The sequence below is a fragment of the Danio rerio genome, chromosome 18, assembly GCF_049306965.1.
Source record: "Danio rerio strain Tuebingen ecotype United States chromosome 18, GRCz12tu, whole genome shotgun sequence".
NCBI lineage: Eukaryota > Metazoa > Chordata > Actinopteri > Cypriniformes > Danionidae > Danio > Danio rerio.
The window spans coordinates 52,610,001-52,632,500 of NC_133193.1; the positions used below are offsets into that span (position 1 = coordinate 52,610,001).

Below are 22,500 nucleotides of genomic sequence, written 5' to 3' on the forward strand. Positions count from 1 at the left end.
GATTCAACATAAAGCAATTAAGTTGTCCCAAACAAATCCTCAAAAATTGTGTTGATTCAGCTCATTTTAAACAAGCAGCTAATATTTTTCCAGTGGACAATGTTAAGGTCTGGATAATTGAATGGCTCTTACACAAATATGGTAGAACAAACAAAAAGAAAGATTAACCTTTCAGTCACGAGAGCCCAGATTGGAAATCCATGCAATTCCATGAGTGAAAACACAGCTAATGTGTGCAGATTCATCACACCTCAAACATTCATTCAGCCCTGAACCCGCAGCAGGAGAGCGGCTCTGAACGCTTAGCAGTAGATGAGGACTCGTCCTGCAGCGGGAGCTCTGGACTGAACCCTCCCAATACTCCGGGATCTGTCCTAAATTGAGCCCAGCTGGGGCCTCGGTGTGTCAGGAGCTTCAGTCCAGCTTTAACCGCGTCAGAGACAGCAGAGTCATGACCCGCATCCATCTGCTGATCTGAGACGTTTTCAGAGTCCCGGCGGAGATGAAGGAGCCCAGGGAGCCAATGGGGAGCAAGGTGTAAATTCAAATCGGCACAGGAAAGCGAGGAAGGTGCGAATGAACATGGTGTCTGGTGCTCTCTGTGTGTTATGTGAATGATAGCAGCAGTGGAGGGCTGTTAAGCAGCTAATGAGAACATCGATGGTCACAAGGTTTTCTTGTGGATGAGCAGAGGTTTTTAGGATGTCTTTCGGTAGAGGCAGAGATGGTTATATATTAAGGGACAGATTTGAATGCTGAGATATGAGATTTTGGTAGAAAGGACTGTTGATAACGTAAGACTCCCGTTTACACATCACTGCATTACAACTAATGGATTGACTGGAAATTGCAAATATATTGTTGACTGAGTAGAGTTCCTATTGTGCTGGGTTAGTCGTTAGTCACCAAAGAAATATGTTAATTTATATAAGTAAATTTCCCCTTTGCCTGCATTCCCCCCGCCAACTTCATCTCTAAAAGGCGTTCCTTAAACCTAAATCATTCCCAATTTCTCTGATGCAAACATAACAATAGTTCTAGGAACTTTGAAAATATTCAATTGTTTTGGAGTAAATGCATTTCTGAGAAATTAAAAATTGTAGTTAGTAAACGATAAAGTTTTGGGCGAGGCAGTGGTGCAGTAGGTAGTGCTGTCGCCTCACAGTAAGAAGGTCGCTGGGTCGCTGGTTCGAACCTCGGCTCAGTTGGCGTTTCTGTGTGGAGTTTGCATGTTCTCCCTGCCTTCGCGTGGGTTTCCTCCGGGTGCTCTGGTTTCCCCCACAATCCAAAGACATGCGGTACAGGTGAACTGGGTAGGCTAAATTGTCCGTAGTGTATGAGTGTGTGTGTGTGGATGTTTCCCAGAGTTGGGTTGCGGCTGGAAGGGCATCCACCGTGTAAAAACTTGCTGGATAAGTTGGCGATTCATTCAGCTGTGGCGACCCCGGATTAATAAAGGGACTAAGCCGACAAGAAAATGAATGAAAAAACATTTATTTACTTATTAATTGGTTTATTTATTTATTATTTATTCCGTTGCTTGTAAATTTGTTTATTTAAAATGCATTAAACATTTATAAATGTGTGTATTTATTTATTGGTTGGTTTATTTATTTATTTATTGGGTTGTTTGTTCATTATATAAAATGTGTTTAAAATGTATTAAAACTTATGAAAAGAAACATTTATTTATTTAATTATTTAATTATTTATTTATTTACTTATTTATTTATTGGACCGGTCGATCGTTCGGTCGTTCAGCCGGCCAGTCGCTCCACAGTGGCCTCCGGCGCCCGCTCCCGAGAGGCGCTCGAGACACGAAAAAGCGCGCACAGCGGCCTCTCGCGGATCCGCGAAAACAAAAACTGCTCGAATACGTACCTCCCGGGACGTATTCCGCGGTCTGCAGAAACGTCCGCAGGGCTACGTTTCCACCATGAGCCCGGGTTGCTTTAAACACAAGTAAGCTTGTGGATAAAAAAAAAAAAAATCTTCCTTATTAAAACTATTTCATCATTCATTTATTTTATTTTCGGATTAGTCAAGGGACTAATCCGAAAAAAATAAAATAAGTGAATGATGAAATAGATTTAATAATCTGGGGTCACCACAGTGGAATGAACCACCAATTTATCCAGCATATGTTTGACACAGAGGATGCCCTTCCAGCTGCAACCCAACTGTAATTTTAGCATACCCAGTTCCCAAGTCCAATGTGTTTGGACTGTGGGGGAAACTGGAGCACCTGGAGGAAACCCACGCCAACACAGAGAGAACATGCAAACTCCACACAGAAACGCCAACTGAACCAGCTGAGGCTCGAATCAGTGACCTTATTGCCGTGAGGCGACAGCGCTACCCACTGTGCCACCCTAAATCTACATCAAATAGATTAAATTAGATTCAACATTATTTTTTACACATGTAGAAGTAGATGGAAACGCAGTTTAGCTCTAAAAAGTCTGTCGCTTTCTACAATTTCTAAACATTCTAAAATTATTTACAGAATACACAAATAGCTTTTAGTTTTTTTACTTTTGCAGGTGCATTTTGTGTGTCTGAATGATTTAATCACAAAGCAATTAACATTGATTTCAGTTTCTCAGCTCAGTTCAGATTATTACCAAAAACACAGTTCTCCCCCAACGTTCATCTGAACAGATTTGTTTGCAGAGATCTCTGTGCACGGCTGCCGTTCGCTGTTCAGCGCCGGTGCGATATATAAAAAGCAAACACACCGAGTGCGTCGGTGACCTCATCCAACGCAAGACTGTAGTGTGATATTTTGAAGCCGCAGCAGAACAATGAAGCGCAGGACTCCAGAGACGCCTGCCGATTTTTACTGTTAGTCACAAAGGATCACAGGGAGCTTGAAGATCACAACTCTCACCGTAAGAAATATGAGCAGTCGCGGAACCTCAGGCTTCGGGATGAGAGCATCTGTCTATACTTCCCCTCCCGTCCAGGCAGAGAGGATTGTGGGAGAGTTTCTGCAGTGTTTAAACAGATGGGCCCTCCAGCTCAGAGAGTTTCACACACTCGCGCGCTCTCTGTCGAACACAGATACACACACACACACACACCAGCAACGATGCCCTCAGAAAGACACTGGCAGGAGAGATAAAGAAAGTGAGTGAGTGCATGGAGAGCGGAGCACAGGGTTGGCTCCAGATGCTTCTTGTATTATAGGAACACTCCAGCTTTTGGGGAAATCAGCTCATTTTTACAGCTCCCCTAGAGTTAAATAGTTGAGTTTAAACATTTCTGACATCCGTTCAACCGATCTGTAGGTCTGGCATGCGGGAGCACTTTTAGCTTAGCTTAGCATAGATCATTGAATCGGATTAGACCGTTAGCATCTCGCTCTAAAATGACCAAATAGTTTTGAAAATGGCCCGATTTAAAGCTTGACTCTTCTGTAGTTACATCGTAGTTACCAAGGGAAAATTAAAAGCTGCTATTTTCTACGTTGATATGGCTAGGAACTATATATATAGCATTGCATACGAAAAGACAACCTCAAATAAACACTAAGGGCCCTATCATACACCCGGCGCAATGTGGTGCAAGGCATGACACAATAGTTGTGTGCTAGTTTCAGCTTGGCGCAAGAGTCGTTTTGATGTTTTGCAGCACGCTGTTTAAATAGCAAATGCATTTGCGCTCATATGTGCGCCCATAGGCATTCTGCTCTAAAAAAGGAGGCGTGTTGAGGTGTATTGCTGGCGTGTGGCTATTTTGGTAAACTATAATAGATTTTTCAATAGACCTGAACAAAGTCAGTCTATTGTCCAGCACAGAGCGCGTTAGTTGTGCGCCTCACTTACACACTGCTTATACACACAAGATAAAGAGCAACACTCAAATATATTTACATATGAAAAAGAATTAAAATATTATATATATATATATATATATATATATATATATATATATATATATATATATATATATATATATATATATATATATATATATATATATATATATATATATATATATATATATATAGCAGGGGTGGCCAACCCTGTTCCTGGAGAGCCACCTTCCTGCAGATTTTAGTTGCTACCCATATCAAACACACCTGCCTGTAATTATCACGTGGTGTTCAGGTCCTAATTAATTGATTCAGGTGTGTTTGGCCAGCCCTGATATATATGATGTAAATATAAAGGATTAAAATATTACAAAACATATTATTTTCCAGCCTACATAAATATGAAAAACCACTGCTTTTATGTCTTCTTCATCTCGGGAGGCTTTTTCAGTTTATTCATAACAACTTGCTTTGGTATAATGTTATTATTATTAGCAGTATTATTTATTATATCCATATTTATATTTGTTTTATTAAAAACAAACTTAGATTTGTCCACCTGTCAGGTTTTAGACAATATGGGGCACAGCATGTGTATTTGGATAAAACTCCATACAACTAATAACTACACTTCGTTATTATTGTTCATTTATTAAGTTGCTGGAGATTAGAACTGAATTAAGAAATAGTTTTAAAACAAATCTTCGCACTTAACAAACAAAATTAATTATGATTAGGCTAATGAATGTCTGTGCGTACAAGAATTTTCCCTATCCACATGAGTGAAAGTGAAAGTTAATAATGTATCTCTCATTCTCACGCGGTGGATGCTCTGTTTAACTGTTTTCTTGCTAATGAAATGCTTAGTTTTTCCACTTCCACTTACTTTACGTCATATAAATAGCAAATGCACCATGGTGCGATGCAACTGGAAATGGGAGATGAGACTCTGATTGGTTTATTCTCAAAACCCTATAACTCATTAAGAGAATAAGCTCAACCCTGTTAGACCATGCGCCACGGCGCAAAGCGGATTTTTCCATCCTTAAAATAGCAAAAGTGGATTCAGACACGCCCTGAATGCGTTTGCGCCCTGCGCTTTAATCATCAAAATAGAGCCCTAAATGTTTTTATGCAAATCTGCTTATTTTACAGCTCCCCTAGAGTTAAACAAGTTGAGTTTGAACATCTTTAAATCCATTCAACTAATCTGTGCCTGGCATGAACACTTTTATCTTAGCAAAAGTTGAATAAAAGCTTGCCTATTTTAGGCTTTGATCCAAAATGTGGCGTTTTGGTGACTGTCACTTTAAATTCAAACGAGACTGTGCTCTTTGTAAAAGAGGGCGGAGCTACAAATGCCTATGTGTCAGCATAGTGGCAGATTCAAAAACAAGATTAATGTTCTATACTGATGAGGGAGAGATGGTCACTAGTGGGCGGGGCTTTCCCCCTCTGATGACATCATAAAAAGGCAGAATGTCAATCAGAGTGTTTCTGCAGACGGTTATTAATCAAGTCTGATAATAATTGATATAATTAAATAATGTTTACCATTAGGAGCTGGTTATATTCACACACTGCTGACACATAGCTGTGTTTAAACCCCTTACAGAAGTGATTTTTCATAATAGCTCCCCTTTAAGTTCAGCATTGTTGGATAATGCACTCGGGTGAACCTGACATCGCCGGGCTAGCCAATAAACTTCAGACACTTCTTAACTACTAGAGCTTTTAAACCGGAGCGTACATCGAGCCAAACATGCTCAACGCCTACATGCGTGTCTTCTATCCTGTTTCTCTGACTCAGCAGCTCATTGGATTCATAATCAGGCTACGCGGACGTGTTTTAGTGTGTCAGGAATAATGCCAGAAAGGCAAAAACAAGCGGAATAGCACAAAGTCAGCGGTAGTGCTCAGATTAGGAGGAGGATCTGAAGCTCTGTTGCTTTGACAGGCAGCTTGTAGAAGTGCAGCTGTGTGTGTATTGAGCTCTCAACACACCTGAATGATTACGGCAAGGTAGCTTAAAACACTCTCACAGACGCGCACACACAAACACACACACACTTTGTTTGAGAAGCTGTCTTCTTCTTCGCTCTCTCATCTAACAACACAGCCATGCCCAGAAAGCAAAATACTTGAGGGGAAACATTCAGATTGAGAACTGCAGAAGTGTAACAGACGCTTGAGCAATACATCATCAAAGACATTTTCAAATTCAAGACATTTTGCATATCTAATAGCTCTGTGTGTATACATTTTGATTTAATGACTGGGTCTGTGCACACTTGACCAAATGATCTATTATAGAGTATGACAGGGGGATGAAAAAATGTATGTATGTATGTATGTATGTACAGATGTATGTATAAATATATATATATATATATATATATATATATATATATATATATATATATATATATATATATATATATATATATATATATATATATATTAAGAGTGTAACGATTCACGTATTCGTATTCGGTACGGTATGGTAAAGTCTCATGTATGGTATGTGTGTATGGTATGTATGGTAAAGGTACGGTAAAGGTACGGTAAAGTCTCGGTTCGGTACGAGACTTTCGGTTTGGTACGCATTACAAACTGAACGATTCAATTCAGACTAACATCTAAAAAGATAAAAGGGAATAAGTACAAAATATAATGTTTTAAGTGCAACAACGCTCAACATGGCATCCCAAATGACGTGGCAGACAACCTACTGCCTTCCCCTCTGTCAGGTTAAACGGTAGTCCATCGCTTTTGAACTCAGAATATCACTTCACTAAAGCATGCACTCATTAGAAATCTTGCTAGCTTCTGTGTCAGCCTGGCTGCTTGTGCTGGCTCCGCCAAAAAATCCTCTGGCTTTTTTTTATTTTTGCTGTATCGAAAACGTACCCAACAGTGACAGCACTGTATCGGATCGAACCGTACCATGATTTTTGTGAACCATTACATCCCTAATATATATATATATATATATATATATATATATATATATATATATATATATATATATATATATAATGCATATAAATTATGAACCGCCAACTTGCAGTATGTGTTGGTGTATTCTTAGTGAGTTGTTTGACTATAATGTGCAGATCAGATTATTATGTATTTATGTATCTTAGTTTATAATGTAGGGCAGCAAGGTGGTGCAGTGGGTAGTGCTTTCGCCTCACATGAAGAAGGTCACTGGTTTGCGTCCTGGTTGGGTCAGTGGGTGTTTCTTTGTGGAGTTTGCATGTTCTCCCCGTGTTGGAGTGGGTTTCCAATGGGTGCTCCGGTTTCCCCCACAGACCATACACATGCGCTATTGGGGAATTGAATAAGCTAAATTGGCCGTAGTGTATGTGTGTGAATGGGAGAGTGCATGGGCGTTTCCCAGTGCAAGGTTGCAGCTGGAAGGGCATCTGCTTTGTAAAAACATATGCTGGATAAGTTGGCGGTTCATTCAAGTCGAAAAGAAAATAAATGAATGAATGATTGAAAGAGTGTTATGTAGAAGAAAATGGTAGCATGTAATTGAGTCGACAGCATTTTTTCATTTAAAGACTGTATTTGGTGAGTGTGAAAGTACGTATATGCTGTGTGTGTGTCAGACAGTACAGAAGCACACAAAAAAAACCCTCAAAACAAAATCAGAAGCATCTTTAAAGTGCTCCCTCTGTCAAGCTTCTCCTCAGTGCAGTCGGTTGTGTTTTTCAGGCTTGTTGTCATGCCGAGGCTCAGCCAGTCTCATCACAATATTCCATGACATCACAGCTTTATCCTGCAGCTTCAGCCAATCAGACGACAGCGAGTGTGAATGTGGGCGGAGCAAAAACCACCAGCAGGACCATGAGCTCCAGATGGCTGCAGCGTCTGCGAGCCCTTTTTCACTCTCAATCCAGCACTTTCTCTCTCTCTCTCTCTTTCTGTCCTGTCTACTACAGTGTAATATTGCACTTCTCTCTAAACATATGGGCATGATATTCTTATTCAAATGCAATATGGCTAACACAAGTTATTCATTAAGGGGTTGAGCCACACACAAACCCAACACTTTCCGAGCAACTCAAACTGCAGCTGTAATAGTGTTGAAAATATGTTCATGTATTGGGATGGAGACTAAACGCATTTGTAAACAGAAGTGGCATGCATATTAAATCAGGAAGTCTTATTCTGCAAAAGTAAATAAATAAATAAATAAATAAATAAAATAAAATTATATGTTGAATAAGTTGGCAGTTTATGCCGCTGTAGCAACCCCATTAATAAATGGACTAAGCTGAAAAGAAAATATATGAATTATTATTATTATTATTATTATTATTATTATTATTATTATTATTATTATTATTAATTTAAATAAATAAACAGACAAACTTTAAAAATAATAATAAACAAAGAAAAATTAAATACCAATAATACAATAAAAAACAATAATAATACAATTATATTATTATTATGAGTTTAATAATAATAATAATAATAATAATAATAATAATTATTATTATTATTATAATGATAATAAAATATACAATACATAATAATAATAATAATAATAATAATTATTATTATTATTATTATTATTACTATTAGTAAATAAATATATTAAAAGATAAACTTTTTTTCTGAAAAATTTACAAAAAATAAATAAAATAAATAATTAGAAAATAAACAATTATAATAAAATAATAATAATAATAACAATAAACATAATAATAATAATAATAATTATAATGTATTTATAATAGTCAATATATTATTATTATTATTATGTGTATTATCATGTTTATTATTATTATTATTATTATTATGTTTATTATTATTATTATTATTATTATTATTATTATTATTATTATAAAAAATAGATGATCTTCGTAAAAAAAATAAAATAAAATAAATAAATAAATAAATAGATAAAAATAACAATAATTACAAACAAAAAAAGAAAATAAATTAAATTAAAATACAAATAAATAAAAACAATAATGAGCATACACTCAAAACGTAGCTCCTGGGGTGTATTTTGTGCTCTCCAGAAATAAATACAGGGGTTCGTATCAATAATAAGCCTGGGTTGTATTTTTGACTTATTGTTTCTTGAGATGTTTGGACTAGAAACAGGACATAAAATCAAGTAAGAATGTGTGGGTCTTGCTTTCACCCTATTTAGATATTCAATTTTGCATTTGCAAGGATCAAGCTGATGGGACAGCCTCGGCTACAGAAGAGGAAAAGGATAATTCAACAAATTAGCTGTTAGTCTCTGTAAAACGAAGATAGTCCCTGTGTGTCTTCATAGCTTGAGGACAGAAAGCGCACTCATTCTTTTCATGCATGCGACGCTGTGAAGACTAAAGCTAATGTCTGTGGTTTGCTTCATTACAATTATAGCTTTGGTTATTAAACGAAGCACTTGCTCTGAGTTTTCCTTGGCATGCCTCAATGGGACACAAACCTCATATTGTGTTCATAACACAGCTTATTTTGGATACACAGCACATAATAATAAAAGAAATGGCTGTTTCACATTGTTGGCTTTTTGATGGATGGTTCTTCAGTAGCAATAGTGACCGCTTGGATTTGTTCAGTGAGGTAAACAGCCCTAAATAAGAAGACGGGTTATTTTGCAGCAGTAGTGTGTTTTGTGTTTGTCTCTCAGAGCTTTGCAGCTTCAGCACCGCCTTTATTGACCAGATTGAAAACCAAGAGGACTGGAGAAACATTGGTGCCTGGTAAGAGTGTTTACTCTGTCTCACAATGTAGCAAAATAAAATTGGCGATCATATTATTATTATTATTATTATTATTATTATTATTATTATTATTATCATTATTAGTCATTGATTTTCTTTTGGCTTAGTCCCTTTATTTTTCAGGGGTCGCCACAGCGGAATGAACCGCAAATTATTCCAGCATATGTTTTATGCAGTGGACGCCTTTCCAGCTGCAACCCAGTACAGGGAAACACCCATACACGATGACCAATTTAGCTATTTAAGTCCCCTATAGCATGTGTTTGGACTGTGGGGGAAACCAGAACACTTAGAGAAAACTCACGCCAACACGGGGAGAACATACAAACTCCACACAGAAATTCCAGCTGGCCAAGCTGGGTCTCAAACAAGCCATGTTTTTGCTGTGACATTACGACGGCACTACCCACTGCTCCACCGCACAGCCCAGTAATTAATTAAGTAATTTAAATGTTTTTTTTCTTTCTTCCAGAACAACATTCAAATTATTGATGCCTCTTACGTGTTTTTATCTATTTCTTGATGTAGCAAACTAAACTACATTTGAGATTAAATTAAATTAAATTAAATTAAATTAAATTAAATTAAATTAAATTTAATTATTTTATTTTATTTTATTTTATTTTACTTTATTATTAGTGGTGGTGGAAGTGGAAGTAGAAGTAGTAGTTTTAATCCAGTCCTTATTTAATTAATTAATTTATTTTTCTTCACTTAGTCTATATTTCAGAGGTCCCCACAGTGGAATGAACCGCCTATTATTTAATTAATTAATTAATTAGGTAATTAAAAGGTCCATCTACACAGCAAAATGTATTGAAAATCAATGTAGAAAAATATTCCAGTTTAGTTTATTTTTATTATTTACTTGTAATATTGTTATTATTATTATTAGTAGTAGATGTAGTTGTTGTTGCTGTTGTATTAGTAACAGCAGTAGCAGTAGTAGTCATTTAAATTAATTCAATTCATTAAAAAATGCTTATTTATTTCTTAAACAACTTTTAAATCCTTGATGACTTTAAACTTTTTAATTCTCCTAACCTTAGTTTATCAAAAAATAAAAGTAAGATTTGAGTTTATAGTTATATTATTAATATTTTTAATTATTATTTAGTTTTATCAATATTATTCGTAGTATAAGTATTTTCATTCATTCATTCATTCATTCAATTATTTTCTTGTCGGCTTAGTCCCTTTATTAATTCGCGGTCGCCACAGCGGAATGAACCGCCAACTTATCCAGCAAGTTTTTACGCAGCGGATGTCCTTCCAGCAGCAACCCATCTCTGGGAAACATCCACACACACATTCACACACTACACACACTCATGCACTATGGACAATTTAGCCTACTCAATTCACCTGTACCGCATGTGTTTGGACTGTGGAGGAAACCGGAGCACTTTGAGGAAACCCACGCTAATGCAGGGAGAGCATGCAAACTCCACACAGAAAGCCCTACTGAGCCGAAGTTCGACCCAGCGATCTTCTTGCTGTGAGGCGACAGCACTACCTACTGCACCACTGCTTCGCCACACCCCATTTTGAAAATAAATATTTTAATCTATCTATCAGTGAATATAGATCCTATATTTTAGTGCATTAGAACAAAACAGATTTATTAAACAGATATATTTATTAAGATAATATTTTAGTCGCAGAACGTCTTAGGAAATAGAAAGATTATACACTTAAATTCACACAAAAACAAATAGCAAGCCACAAAACTTCAACAAAATGTTATTTTTTTGTTTCTATTGAATGTTGCTCTTTCAGAATAGTAGTAGTTCCTAACATATACATTTGAGTGTGCTAATTTTAGACCGTTATCATACTTTTTTTGTTTGATTAGCTCCAGATTCAGTGCTGACGGATCTAATGCATACGCACAAATATAACACCGTAAAGCTTCCTATTGGAAATATGCATTTAAATGAGAGATTGGTGTGGGGTGAACTCAAATATGCTGAGCACTGATCTTCTTATTGTCAATACCCATTAAACCGACACAGAAGAAAGTATCTAAACCTACAAAAATACATTTAAAATCACTGAATACCCTTTCAGATGGTGTGCTTTTCCCTGCGGACGTATTCAAACCCAACCCTAAGAGTGAACCAACATTACATTACGCAAAGCCCAGCACTATTAAAGCTGCATGGGGGGATTTAGTAATTGTTCCCACTGGTTTTTTAGGCTCTTTAAACTCCCGAACAGCCAGAATCGAGTGTGTTTCCATTATTCCCCAGGCTGCAATGATCTTCGATGGCACCCGAGAGCATACATAGACGCCACTATTATCCAATGGTGTCGAGCCATTAGTGCTGGGACGAGAGGCACAGACAAATTGCATGACATAAGAAACAAGGACTTGGATGGCGGGACATAACACTGGCCTTTGATTTGAGACGGAGCTTAATCTGTACAGTCACGTGTTCAGGCTCATTATGGACATAAAGGTCAGAGAATAATAGAGATAGGAATTGAGAACGCTCTATAGTGAATCTGCATCCATGTTTGTGACAGATGGCCACCGGGATGATCGAAGCTTTACTCCAGTTTTTCTCTCGGTTTTGAGTATTCCAGAGAGTAAATGCACACACACACACACACACACACACACACACACACACACACACACACACACACACACACACACACACACAGAAAGAGTGTGATCGCTGTGATCTCCGGATGTTTACACATGTAGCTTTACTCTTTCTGTGTTAAAGGTGGAGTCATGTTAATGGCCTCTCAGTGACCTTTTGCATGCAAATTAGCCCATTGTCCACTGCAAATGGAGTTGAGATTAATAAAGACTTTCTGTTAGTCTGCGTGGCAAGTTCACTTGTGAAATCTCATTAGCCATACAATCAAAAAATGACATTTGCTGTTTGTTCAAACTACTTATTTATAGCTGGGAAAATAAGTATTGAACACGTCACAATTTTTCTCAGAAAACAAATGTCTGAAGGTGCTATTGACTTGAAATCTTCACCATATGTTGATGACAACCAAGTATATATACACAGAAAACAAATCTAATTAGTTTACAAATGAAGTTCTGTGTAATAAAATTAAATGACGCAGAGCAAAAGTATTAAACACATGAAGAAAGGAAGGTTTAGAAAGGCATGGAAAGCCCAGACAGCAGCTGAAATCTCTCAGTAGTTCTTCAGCAAGCCTCTGCCTTTCCTCTGTGTAAATGAACATCAGCTGCTTCAGTCCAACATACACATTAGCTGGAGGAACCCAGGGTGGACATTTCAGCAAGACTATAATCCAAAACACAGCCAAGGAGACTCTCAGATGCTTTCAGAGAAAGAAAATCAAGCTGTAGCCTGAGCCTGTGTTGACATTTTTAGGCATAAACTTGAGGAAGAATCTTTTAAGAGCCACAAAAGCATTGCTAAACAACATAAGCAATTAAATAATAATATAAATACAGCTAAAATATCTTGAAAGATATTATTATATTAATGGTATAACAGATGATTTATCAGGTATACAGAATGACATTGACGATTGATGTCATAAATATATATATATATATATATATATATATATATATATATATATATATATATATATATATATATATATATATATATATATATATATATATATATATATATATATATATATATTTATAAATATGAAAGATGTAATTCTGGACATAATCAGCACAGCATCTGCCGGCGGGTTTGCTTACAAAACAAACACACACACTGGTCTCCCGGCAACCGAATGATTTTCCTCTGATAATTAGATGGGGTGTCAGTCATAACCCGACGTTCTGATTCTGACACTGTGAAAATCTTTATTCCACATCAGCGAAAGCACATTAGTTTTATTTAGAATATGTTGTCTGTGTTATAATAAACACCTAAAGAAAGAGGCGCTTTTTGTGTTTTTTTTATATAAACTCATATTTGAAAGTGTACCTTTCAGGTTGTGTGTGGTCTAGCGTGCTGTAATTAATGTTGGTGGTTCCTGCACATGTCTGTAACCATAGGAAAAAAGAAAACTGTCTCCACCATAATCTATGCAGAAGTTACTGTATTCCAACTGATGAGAGGTGCTGTACAAGCCACAGGAGCGATCATTGTTTTCATATTTCACTATTCTTTTGTTTGATCAAACATAATTCACTGTGTTTGGAGCACATCAGAAATATAAAAGGATTTCTTATGCACATCAGCTCAAAAACAGAGGAGAATGGGCCTGAAGCGCACAGCATAAGGTAAGAGATGGCAGCTGTCTGTGCTATCTGGGGCTGCTTATTGATCATAAATGTATTGTTTTCACTTCTGCGCCATGGAAACACCGCCATTCATTCAGCAACTGTTTGATATGTGAATATAATTCAGTAAAAACAATGCTAGAACCGCATGAGCACCGGCAAGAGCTTTCATTTGAGCTATAACTTGTACATGTGTCATATGAAAACTATGAAAATGAACCAATGTTCAACACCCAGCTCGGGTATCCAAAATACTGTGTATTTAAGTGCAAATAACTTTTAGTCAGTAGAATAAAAACCAAAGTGATGCATATGTGCATAAAATATAGATTCTACACTTTCAAACGAAACCACTTACGGGGGTCTGGTGCAACTCTAGCCCTTTAAATCTGAAGGCGAAAGTCGATGACGTCACGGACTTGGTATCGGTTCTGCAGAGTTTAAGGGTGTTCATAAGACTGTCATGATACCTATATAATCATAACATGACACATGTGATTGTGTATATGCTTATGACAACTGTTATTAAGTGTCATTCGCTCAGTTAAGCCTTTAAATGTTACTTTAAGCTGAATACTAGCAACATGAAGGATATCTAGTCTAATATTATGTGCTGTCATCATGGCGAAAAGAAAATAATTCAGCTATTAAAACTAGTATAACAAATCTTTGCGTTAAACAGAAATTGGAGAAATAAATATACAGGGGGGCTAATAATTCAGGTATTAATTCAGCTGTATTGTTCTCAAGAATTAGCCCAGGGCACATTTTCCCAACGAGTTGCTTGTTTATAATGATAACACAATAACAGGCCAGCGCACGAAGCCAGGACCGTACAGAAAGGGTTTATTGAGTCTGGTGTGGAAAAACACAGAGCCCAGACTGAAAACCCACTGAGAAACCTGACGGTGAACTGGACGCCGACTGTGAGCTCAAAATCACGGCTGACCCACTGATGCCTTTATATGTGAACCGAGCAAAACCTCCACCATGAGCTGAACACTCTTCCACAAGACTGAAGAGTGTTAAAGCAACAAAGAAAACAACATCTCTCATGGTCATCATTTGCATAAACAGTAAAGGCTCAGTCACACCAAGCACAATAACTATCAATATAACGATTAAGACTTAGTTTTAAAATGGTTCATGGTGTTAAAGGGGTGGTGCAGAGTCTGTTTTTAAGGCTAGGTTGTGTTTATGAGATGCAAAACAATGTGTGCTCAAGCTTCATTTGTGTTTATAAATAAATAAAAATCACATATCTTACTTTAATTGTATACTGCTACTCATCTAACATGAAAACGACTATAATACTTCCTAATATCAGCTGTAGGCTTTGCTGAGCTAACTCTTTAAAAGCCAATGTCTTCCGTTGCATTGAGCTTTGAGCATCTTCCATTCTAAGGTGTTGTTTATATTTACACAGCTACATTACAAGTTTCAAATATGACATGTTAGTGGTCCACCCCTTTAAAGAATTGCATGGCACAATAGTGTCACTTTCGTAAGCATTTTTCCAGCTGGTGAATGATAAAATACTGACAGCCATTGAAAGATAAATGACTCATGCAATTTAAAGCTATGGAGGAAACAATGAAAAACACTGATGACGCCATATTTTAAAACATTTTTTAACGATAAAAACTATCATGGAAACAAGTGGTTATACTATGAGAAATATTAATAAATGGAGGTTGTGAAAGTTACAAAAATCAAATATTTAAGAAAAATTGAACACTAAAATAAAATGTTTTACCTTAAACAATAATTTCTAATATGCATGATCTTAAAACACTATTTTTTCAAACAAACTAGCAAAATCTATCAAAAAATAGCTTATTGATTATGTTTTTGTCATTCGGGATTTCACTCATCTTTTTATAACAATAACACAATACAGAATATTAACACAAATATTGTCTTGAAAACCACACAACTTCTTGAATGATGTCAGAAGTTATAAATGCAGATAAAGCTTGTCATTGTCAGCAAAGACAGCGACATAACCAAACAAATCTGCTCCATCACATGTGCTGTTGGGGTTTCACTGCGTTATTACTGCCTGCAGCCAAATCATCTTTTAAAATATCCAGATAAATAAATAAAAATACATTATTATTATTATTATTGTTGTTGTTGTTATTATTATTATTATTATTATTATTTTGTCAAAATGTCTTTATCAACTTAAGACCAAAAAAAAAAAGTGTAAACACACAATGTCCTGATCATCACACTTGCAATGTTGTTGAAGTTAAAAATACACGTAAATCTGCTCGTAAATCTGCTCAAAGTCCTTGAACTACTTTTCAAAGCCACAACCAGATAAAACTGCTCCATCTCACATCCTGCATACTGTTGGTGTTTAACCAAGTTAATGCAGCCAGCTCTGCCATTACAAACATCCAGACATCTACAGACAAGTGATATAAAAAAAAAAAATAAAAATAAAAAAAATAAATCAAAAATAATAATAAAAAAATAAAAAAATAAATGCAAAACGGCCCCAAATAAGTATAAAAAATAGAATGAATAATAAACTAATTCATTAAAATTAAATAAAAGAATAAAATAAAAGAATAAAATAAAAAAATAAAAAATAAATACAACATGGCCTTGAATAAGAGGAAGAAAATAGAACAAATAAATAAACAAATAAATAAATGCAACATGAATACAAAAAAGTAGAAGAAAAGAGAATAAAATAAAATAAAATAAAATAAAATAAATGCAAAACGTCCCCAAATAAGTTTAAAAAATAAATAAATAAATTATTTCATTAAAATTAAATAAAAAAATTAATATTTAAATAAATACTACAAGGCCTTGAGTAAGTGGAAGAAAATAGAACAATTAATTAATAAAATAAATAAATGCAACATGACCACAAAAAAGTAGAAGAAAAGAGAATAAAATAAAATAAAATAAAATAAAATAAAATAAAATAAAATTAAATTAAATAAAATTAAATTAAATTAAATAAAAAAAAAAAATTGATCTTTACCCACATTACAACAGCCAGAAACTTTACCAACAACGCAACCATCCAAACATTCACAGCCAAACAGCGAAATAAGAATGAATAATCAGATCTGACGGACCTTCTGAGTGCTGGAACCACGAGTCTAAAGATCTTCAGGCCGTCCATCTTATCAAATCCAGCAAAAACTGAGGCGAAAGCAGCAGATCCACAACACTCATTGAGTCATTGGCTCCAATACAGCAATCAATCTGCAGAGAGAGAGAGAAACAGCACAGATGAAGACAAACGGACTGTCAGAGCACTTACATTTACACAGCTAACGGTAATGGATTACACTGGAGACTCAAACACTGACAGAGAATTGCAGAAACACTCGCTCTCATATGCTGAGTGGAGAAATGCTGATCGTTCTTCATTCATCAGCGATCGTGCTTTAGAAAAGACAGCTTTTAAAAAAGTATCAAAAAAAAAAATCCAATGCCAATGCCAATGCCAATAAATACAGTGTGGGAAAAAAGTATTTAACACGTCACCTTTTTTCTCAGAAAACATATTTCTAAAGGTGCTGTTGACTTTTTCACCAGATGTTGGTAACAACCAAAGAAATCCATATATGAAAAGAAAACAAATCTGATTAGTTTACAAATTAAGTTGTGTGTAACAAAATGAAAAGATGCCTATAAAATGTACTGAACACATGAAGAAAGGGGGGTGTAGAAAGGCATGGAAAGCCCAGACAGCAGCTGAAATCTCTCAGTAGTTCTTCAGCAAGCCTCTGCCCGTCCTCAGTGTAAATGAATATCAGCTGCTTCAGTCCGACATCTACATTAGCTGGAGGAACCCAGGGTGGACATTTCAGCAGGACAATGATCCAAAACACAGCCAAGGAGACTCTCAGATGCTTTCAGAGAAAGAAAATCAAGCTGTAGAATGGCCCAGCCAATCCGCTGAGCCGAATCCAGTAGAAAATACAAAATAAAGCTCAGATTTGATAGACGAGACCCACAGAACCATCAATATTTTAACACTGTTGAAATTGCAAAGTATTTTACTGTGTAAATATATATATTTTACTGTAGGACAGTTATGCAGTATGTTATTGTTTCTAAATTTGCATTGTGAAAATGACTGTATATTTACAGTAAAGACAATGCTGTAAATATATATATATATATAGCAAGATAAATGGTGTTGTAAATGTAAATGCAGTATTTTTGATCTAATTGATTTACAATTGAAGTTACCGACAAATAGCTGCACTACAATTACATTAACATTTTTTTTTTTGTGAAATATGCAGTACTTAACTGAAATATGAACAGTATTTTACTGTAGGACAGTATGTTCCTGTATTTCAGAGTTGCATTGTGAAAATTACTGTATTTTTACAGTAAAATATACAATGCTGTAAATATACGTACAGCAAGAAAAATGGTGCTGTAAATGTAAATAGAGTATTTGTGCTGTAATTGATTTACAGAAAGTAACTGGTGGATTGCTGCACTACAACTACACTGTTAATGATTATTACTGTACTTTAAAGTTGCATTGTGATAATTACTGTATTTTTATGCAACATGTAAATATATACAATATATATACAAATATATACGTACAATACCTGGATTACTGTATAGAGTAATCTTATATTTATTTTGTTTATTTTTCATGTTGGACACTATGTTCTGCCTGTGTAATTGCCACTAATGCTGGAGTTTCTCCATTCAGAGGAGGCTAAATTACCATTCATTACAGCAAAGCAACACAAACAGAGTAAATCAACACTGTTTTCCACACTAAATGGATGCATACTGACAAACTGGCAAAATTGGGTGTAATTACTGTACAAGAAGTGTTGAACAAACATTACAACTCAAGCTGCGTGATCGTGATAAAAAGTATAATTGTCTATTATTTTTCCTTGATGCTGTAATCATTCTTATGTTCACACAACTCAATTTACATATAAATTAGGGCTAAATATGACATGCTAATTTAGCGTTGTTAATTATTTATTGAGAATACAGCTTTGTAAAATTAATGCAATTAATCCTGTTGCCATTACTATCTAAAAATAAACTTGTTTTAAATTAAATATATATGATAATTAAATTAAATATATAAGCATGGATGGATTGCATTGATCAAAAGTAACTGCAAATGAATTGATAATGTCACAAAGTTATTAAAATTAATCAAATAAACGCATAATACAGTTAAAATTGAATTAAAAACTTAAATAAATACAATAAAACAAATACAAAAAACTAAAATCAATTAATGCATAATAAAAAAATATTAAATTAAATTAAATCACTGCATAAAAAAATATTAAATAAAATCACTGCATTATAAAATAAAATACAATTTTTGCATAATAAAATAAATAAGAATAAATAAGAAAAAATAAAATAATAATGTATAAAAATAAAACAAATTAAAAAAGAAAACATACAATTAAATTAAAGCACAAAACTAAAATAAAGTAAAAAAAGAAAAATCAAGAAAAATACAGTTAAATTTATATATAATAAAATAAAAAAATAAAGTAAACTAAAATACAGTAAATGAAATAAGAATAAAGACAAGAAAATGACTGCATAATAAGTACAATTAAATAAATGTAGATTATAATAATAATAATGTGTGCATAAATAAATAAATAAATAAATAAATAAATATATATATATATATATATATATATATATATATATATATATATATATATATATATATATATATATATATATATATATATATATTGCTAAATGCTATTAAAACTCAACTCAAATTCAATGACTTATATATCAAATTTAATACTACAAACTAATGTCCTTGAATTTTATTTCATTTTTTTTATATTGGATGGTGTTCCGCAACAAATTTTGATATTATATTATGACATTTACAAATGCATCATTAAAATGATCAAACTCATGCTCGTTAACATTAGTGAATGCACCATGAGTTAACATGAACAACTGTATTTTCATTAACTAACATGAACTAATGCTGTAATAAATGTATTACAGTCCACAACAGTGAATGCATTAACTAACATTTCCTAATACAACCTAAAGTGTTGCCTTAATAATTGTGTCCTGAAAAAGTGAGCAGCGCAACAAAACTAGTGCATTAGCATCGGTGCATGTTCACACACTTTCAGCGCCCGCAGTTCAGCGCGAGTTCACACACTTCTGCATGCTTAAAATCAACACGGCTGTCTGAGCGGCAGAATAAATATCTCATTTACACTGGGAAATAACAGCGACAAATCCAGAACACTGCAAATGACCAACGCTTCATTTCTCTGTTCTGCTGATGCTTCATCTGGACTCAATTTCACGTGCCATCGAGAAGCCAAATGAAAGCTGATGTGTGTGTGTGTGTGTGTGCATCAGATTGCTCATTAAGGTCCGTATGTTGTTAATCAGGCTTGAGATAGAGTTTTAAAAGGTTTCTTATTGACCATTTCATTCATAAGCATAACTGATAAACATACAGCTGATGATACTATTGTTAGTTATCCTGTGAGTTTTTCTAATATTTCACAAGTGACAAAATAAATATTAGTATTAGTGTGTAAATAAAATAAAAAACACTGATGTCAGTAATATTAGCACCCTTACTGATGGATTAATTTGGTTGGTTGGTTTGGTTGATTGATTGGTTGGTTGATTTGGTTGATTGATTGGTTGGTTGATTGATTGATTGATTTGGTGGGTTGGTTGATTTGATTGGTTGGTTGATTTGGTTGATTGATTGGTCGGTTGGTTGGTTGATTGATTGATTTGGTGGGTTGGTTAATTTGGTTGGTTGGTTGGTTGGTTGGTGGACGGATGGATGGATAGAGGGACTGACTGCTACAAAACAAACCACTGTTGTCGAATGACTTGCATAATTAACCTAATTACCTAGTTAAGCCTTTTAAATTACACTTTAGGCAGATTACTAGTGTGTTGCAAAATAACTAGCAAAATATTATGTTTTAAAAATGTGTTAACAATAATTAGCGAAACATCCATTGAGCAAAAATCATTTCCATAAGGGGGAACTGTTTTGGGACTTTTTTATTATTCGGGAGTTTTTTATTATTATTATTTTTTCAGAAGAATCATATAGTAAAGAATCATTTCAGAAAAATCAACTGGGGAATAAATTCTGAAGAATCATATGGTGAAGAATCATTTGACAAAGATAAATTTCAGAAAAATCATACCATTAAAAAAAAGAAATATATATATATATACATACATACATACATGTCCCCCATTTGCTGTTCACTTTCACTTTCTTCCACGACTTCCCAACCCTCTTCACTTGCGTCCGTGACAACCCCCACTCTTCACTTTCATCCTTCATCTGCGACACCACTCCGCCATCCTTCAATGCACCCTATATATATATGTATATATATATATATATATATATGGTAATAATAATAATAATAATAATAATAATAATAATAATAATAATAATAATAGAATCTCTTAAACGTAATTTGGAAAATATTTGAAAAATATTTTTTTCTTAATTACATGAGGGTGAGTCATTTTGACTTGTACTATATACATCTATATACATAAAAATGTAATTTAATATGCATATGTGCTTTGCTTTGCTTTCAAATACCAGTAAACCCCCATATGATAATATGCAACAAAATGCATCTTCGGAATGAAACTGTGGTGCTTTGATGGCAGTTTGATAACACTGTGCACATTAGACAATGTGATATAAGCCTACAGGAGAGCGTTTCTGCATTTTTATTCAAAGGTCAGAAAGTCAGATGCTGATAGAAACGGCAAATGAAGTGATTTGTGAAGGTTTCTGGTCTCCAGCTCCAGTCCCCGAGGTGCTCAAAGGGGATTTTTCTTCAGCTTTTGAGTTGAGGCTTACACAATTGCAGTCAAGCAGTGCAGATTTGCCACTATGACCCGAGCATTCCCTTTGGCTTTAATAAAGGCATATTTCCTTGGGGGGAAAATATTGAATTATAAAGCCTCAATAGGGAATAGTCAAATGCACAATATTTGCCTTCACTGCCTGTCACAAACGTCTCTCATGAAAGGTCTAAACATTCGCTCTGCCTTTCAGTGGACTGTCTATCTGTCCTTACACTGGATCTTTTCTGATGTGTGGAGACTGCACTGCAAATAATGCTTTTCAATGCTGGAGTTTTCTCTCATTTCTTGTTGAAATATCAGTTTTTTTAAAGCATTTTTTAAACATTTTTTTTTTTTCAGACAAGAAGCAGTTTGTGTTTGAGCCACTAACTTACCCAGCATATGTTTTACGCAGCAAATGCCCTTCTAGCTGCAACCCAGTACTGGGAAACACCCATACACTCACACATTCACACACGCACTCATACACTATGTCCAATTTAGTTAATCAATTCCCCTATAGTACATGTGATTGGACTGTGGGGGAAACCAGAGCACCCGGAGGAAACTCACGCCAACACGGGGGAAACATGCAAACTCCACACAGAAATGCCAACTAGCCCAGTTGGGACTCGAACCAGCTGCCAACTGCATCAATTACTGAATAATGCACTTAACCAATCGCTAATAACAAGTGTGTAATTTAGAAAATATCTTGCACTCATTGCTCGTTATTTTGTTCACATAGCTGAAGGGCGGAGCTACTGTTTAATGGGAGGGGCTACTGATTAAGGGGAGGGGCTATCAGG

General features: G+C 34.9%; 1 protein-coding gene across 3 annotated transcripts in view; it reads right to left on the reverse strand.

Moving 5' to 3' along the window:
* Positions 1 to 22,500, reverse strand: part of si:cabz01090165.1 — a 326,808-nt gene that overhangs the window by 108,424 nt on the left and 195,884 nt on the right. For all 3 annotated transcript variants that reach the window (XM_073928779.1, XM_073928778.1, XM_073928780.1), the window contains exon 3: positions 16,924 to 17,053. In XM_073928779.1, coding sequence (XP_073784880.1) covers positions 16,924 to 16,970 — 47 coding nt within the window. In that variant the 5' untranslated portion in view covers positions 16,971 to 17,053. The remainder of the gene's footprint in view (positions 1 to 16,923; positions 17,054 to 22,500) is intronic.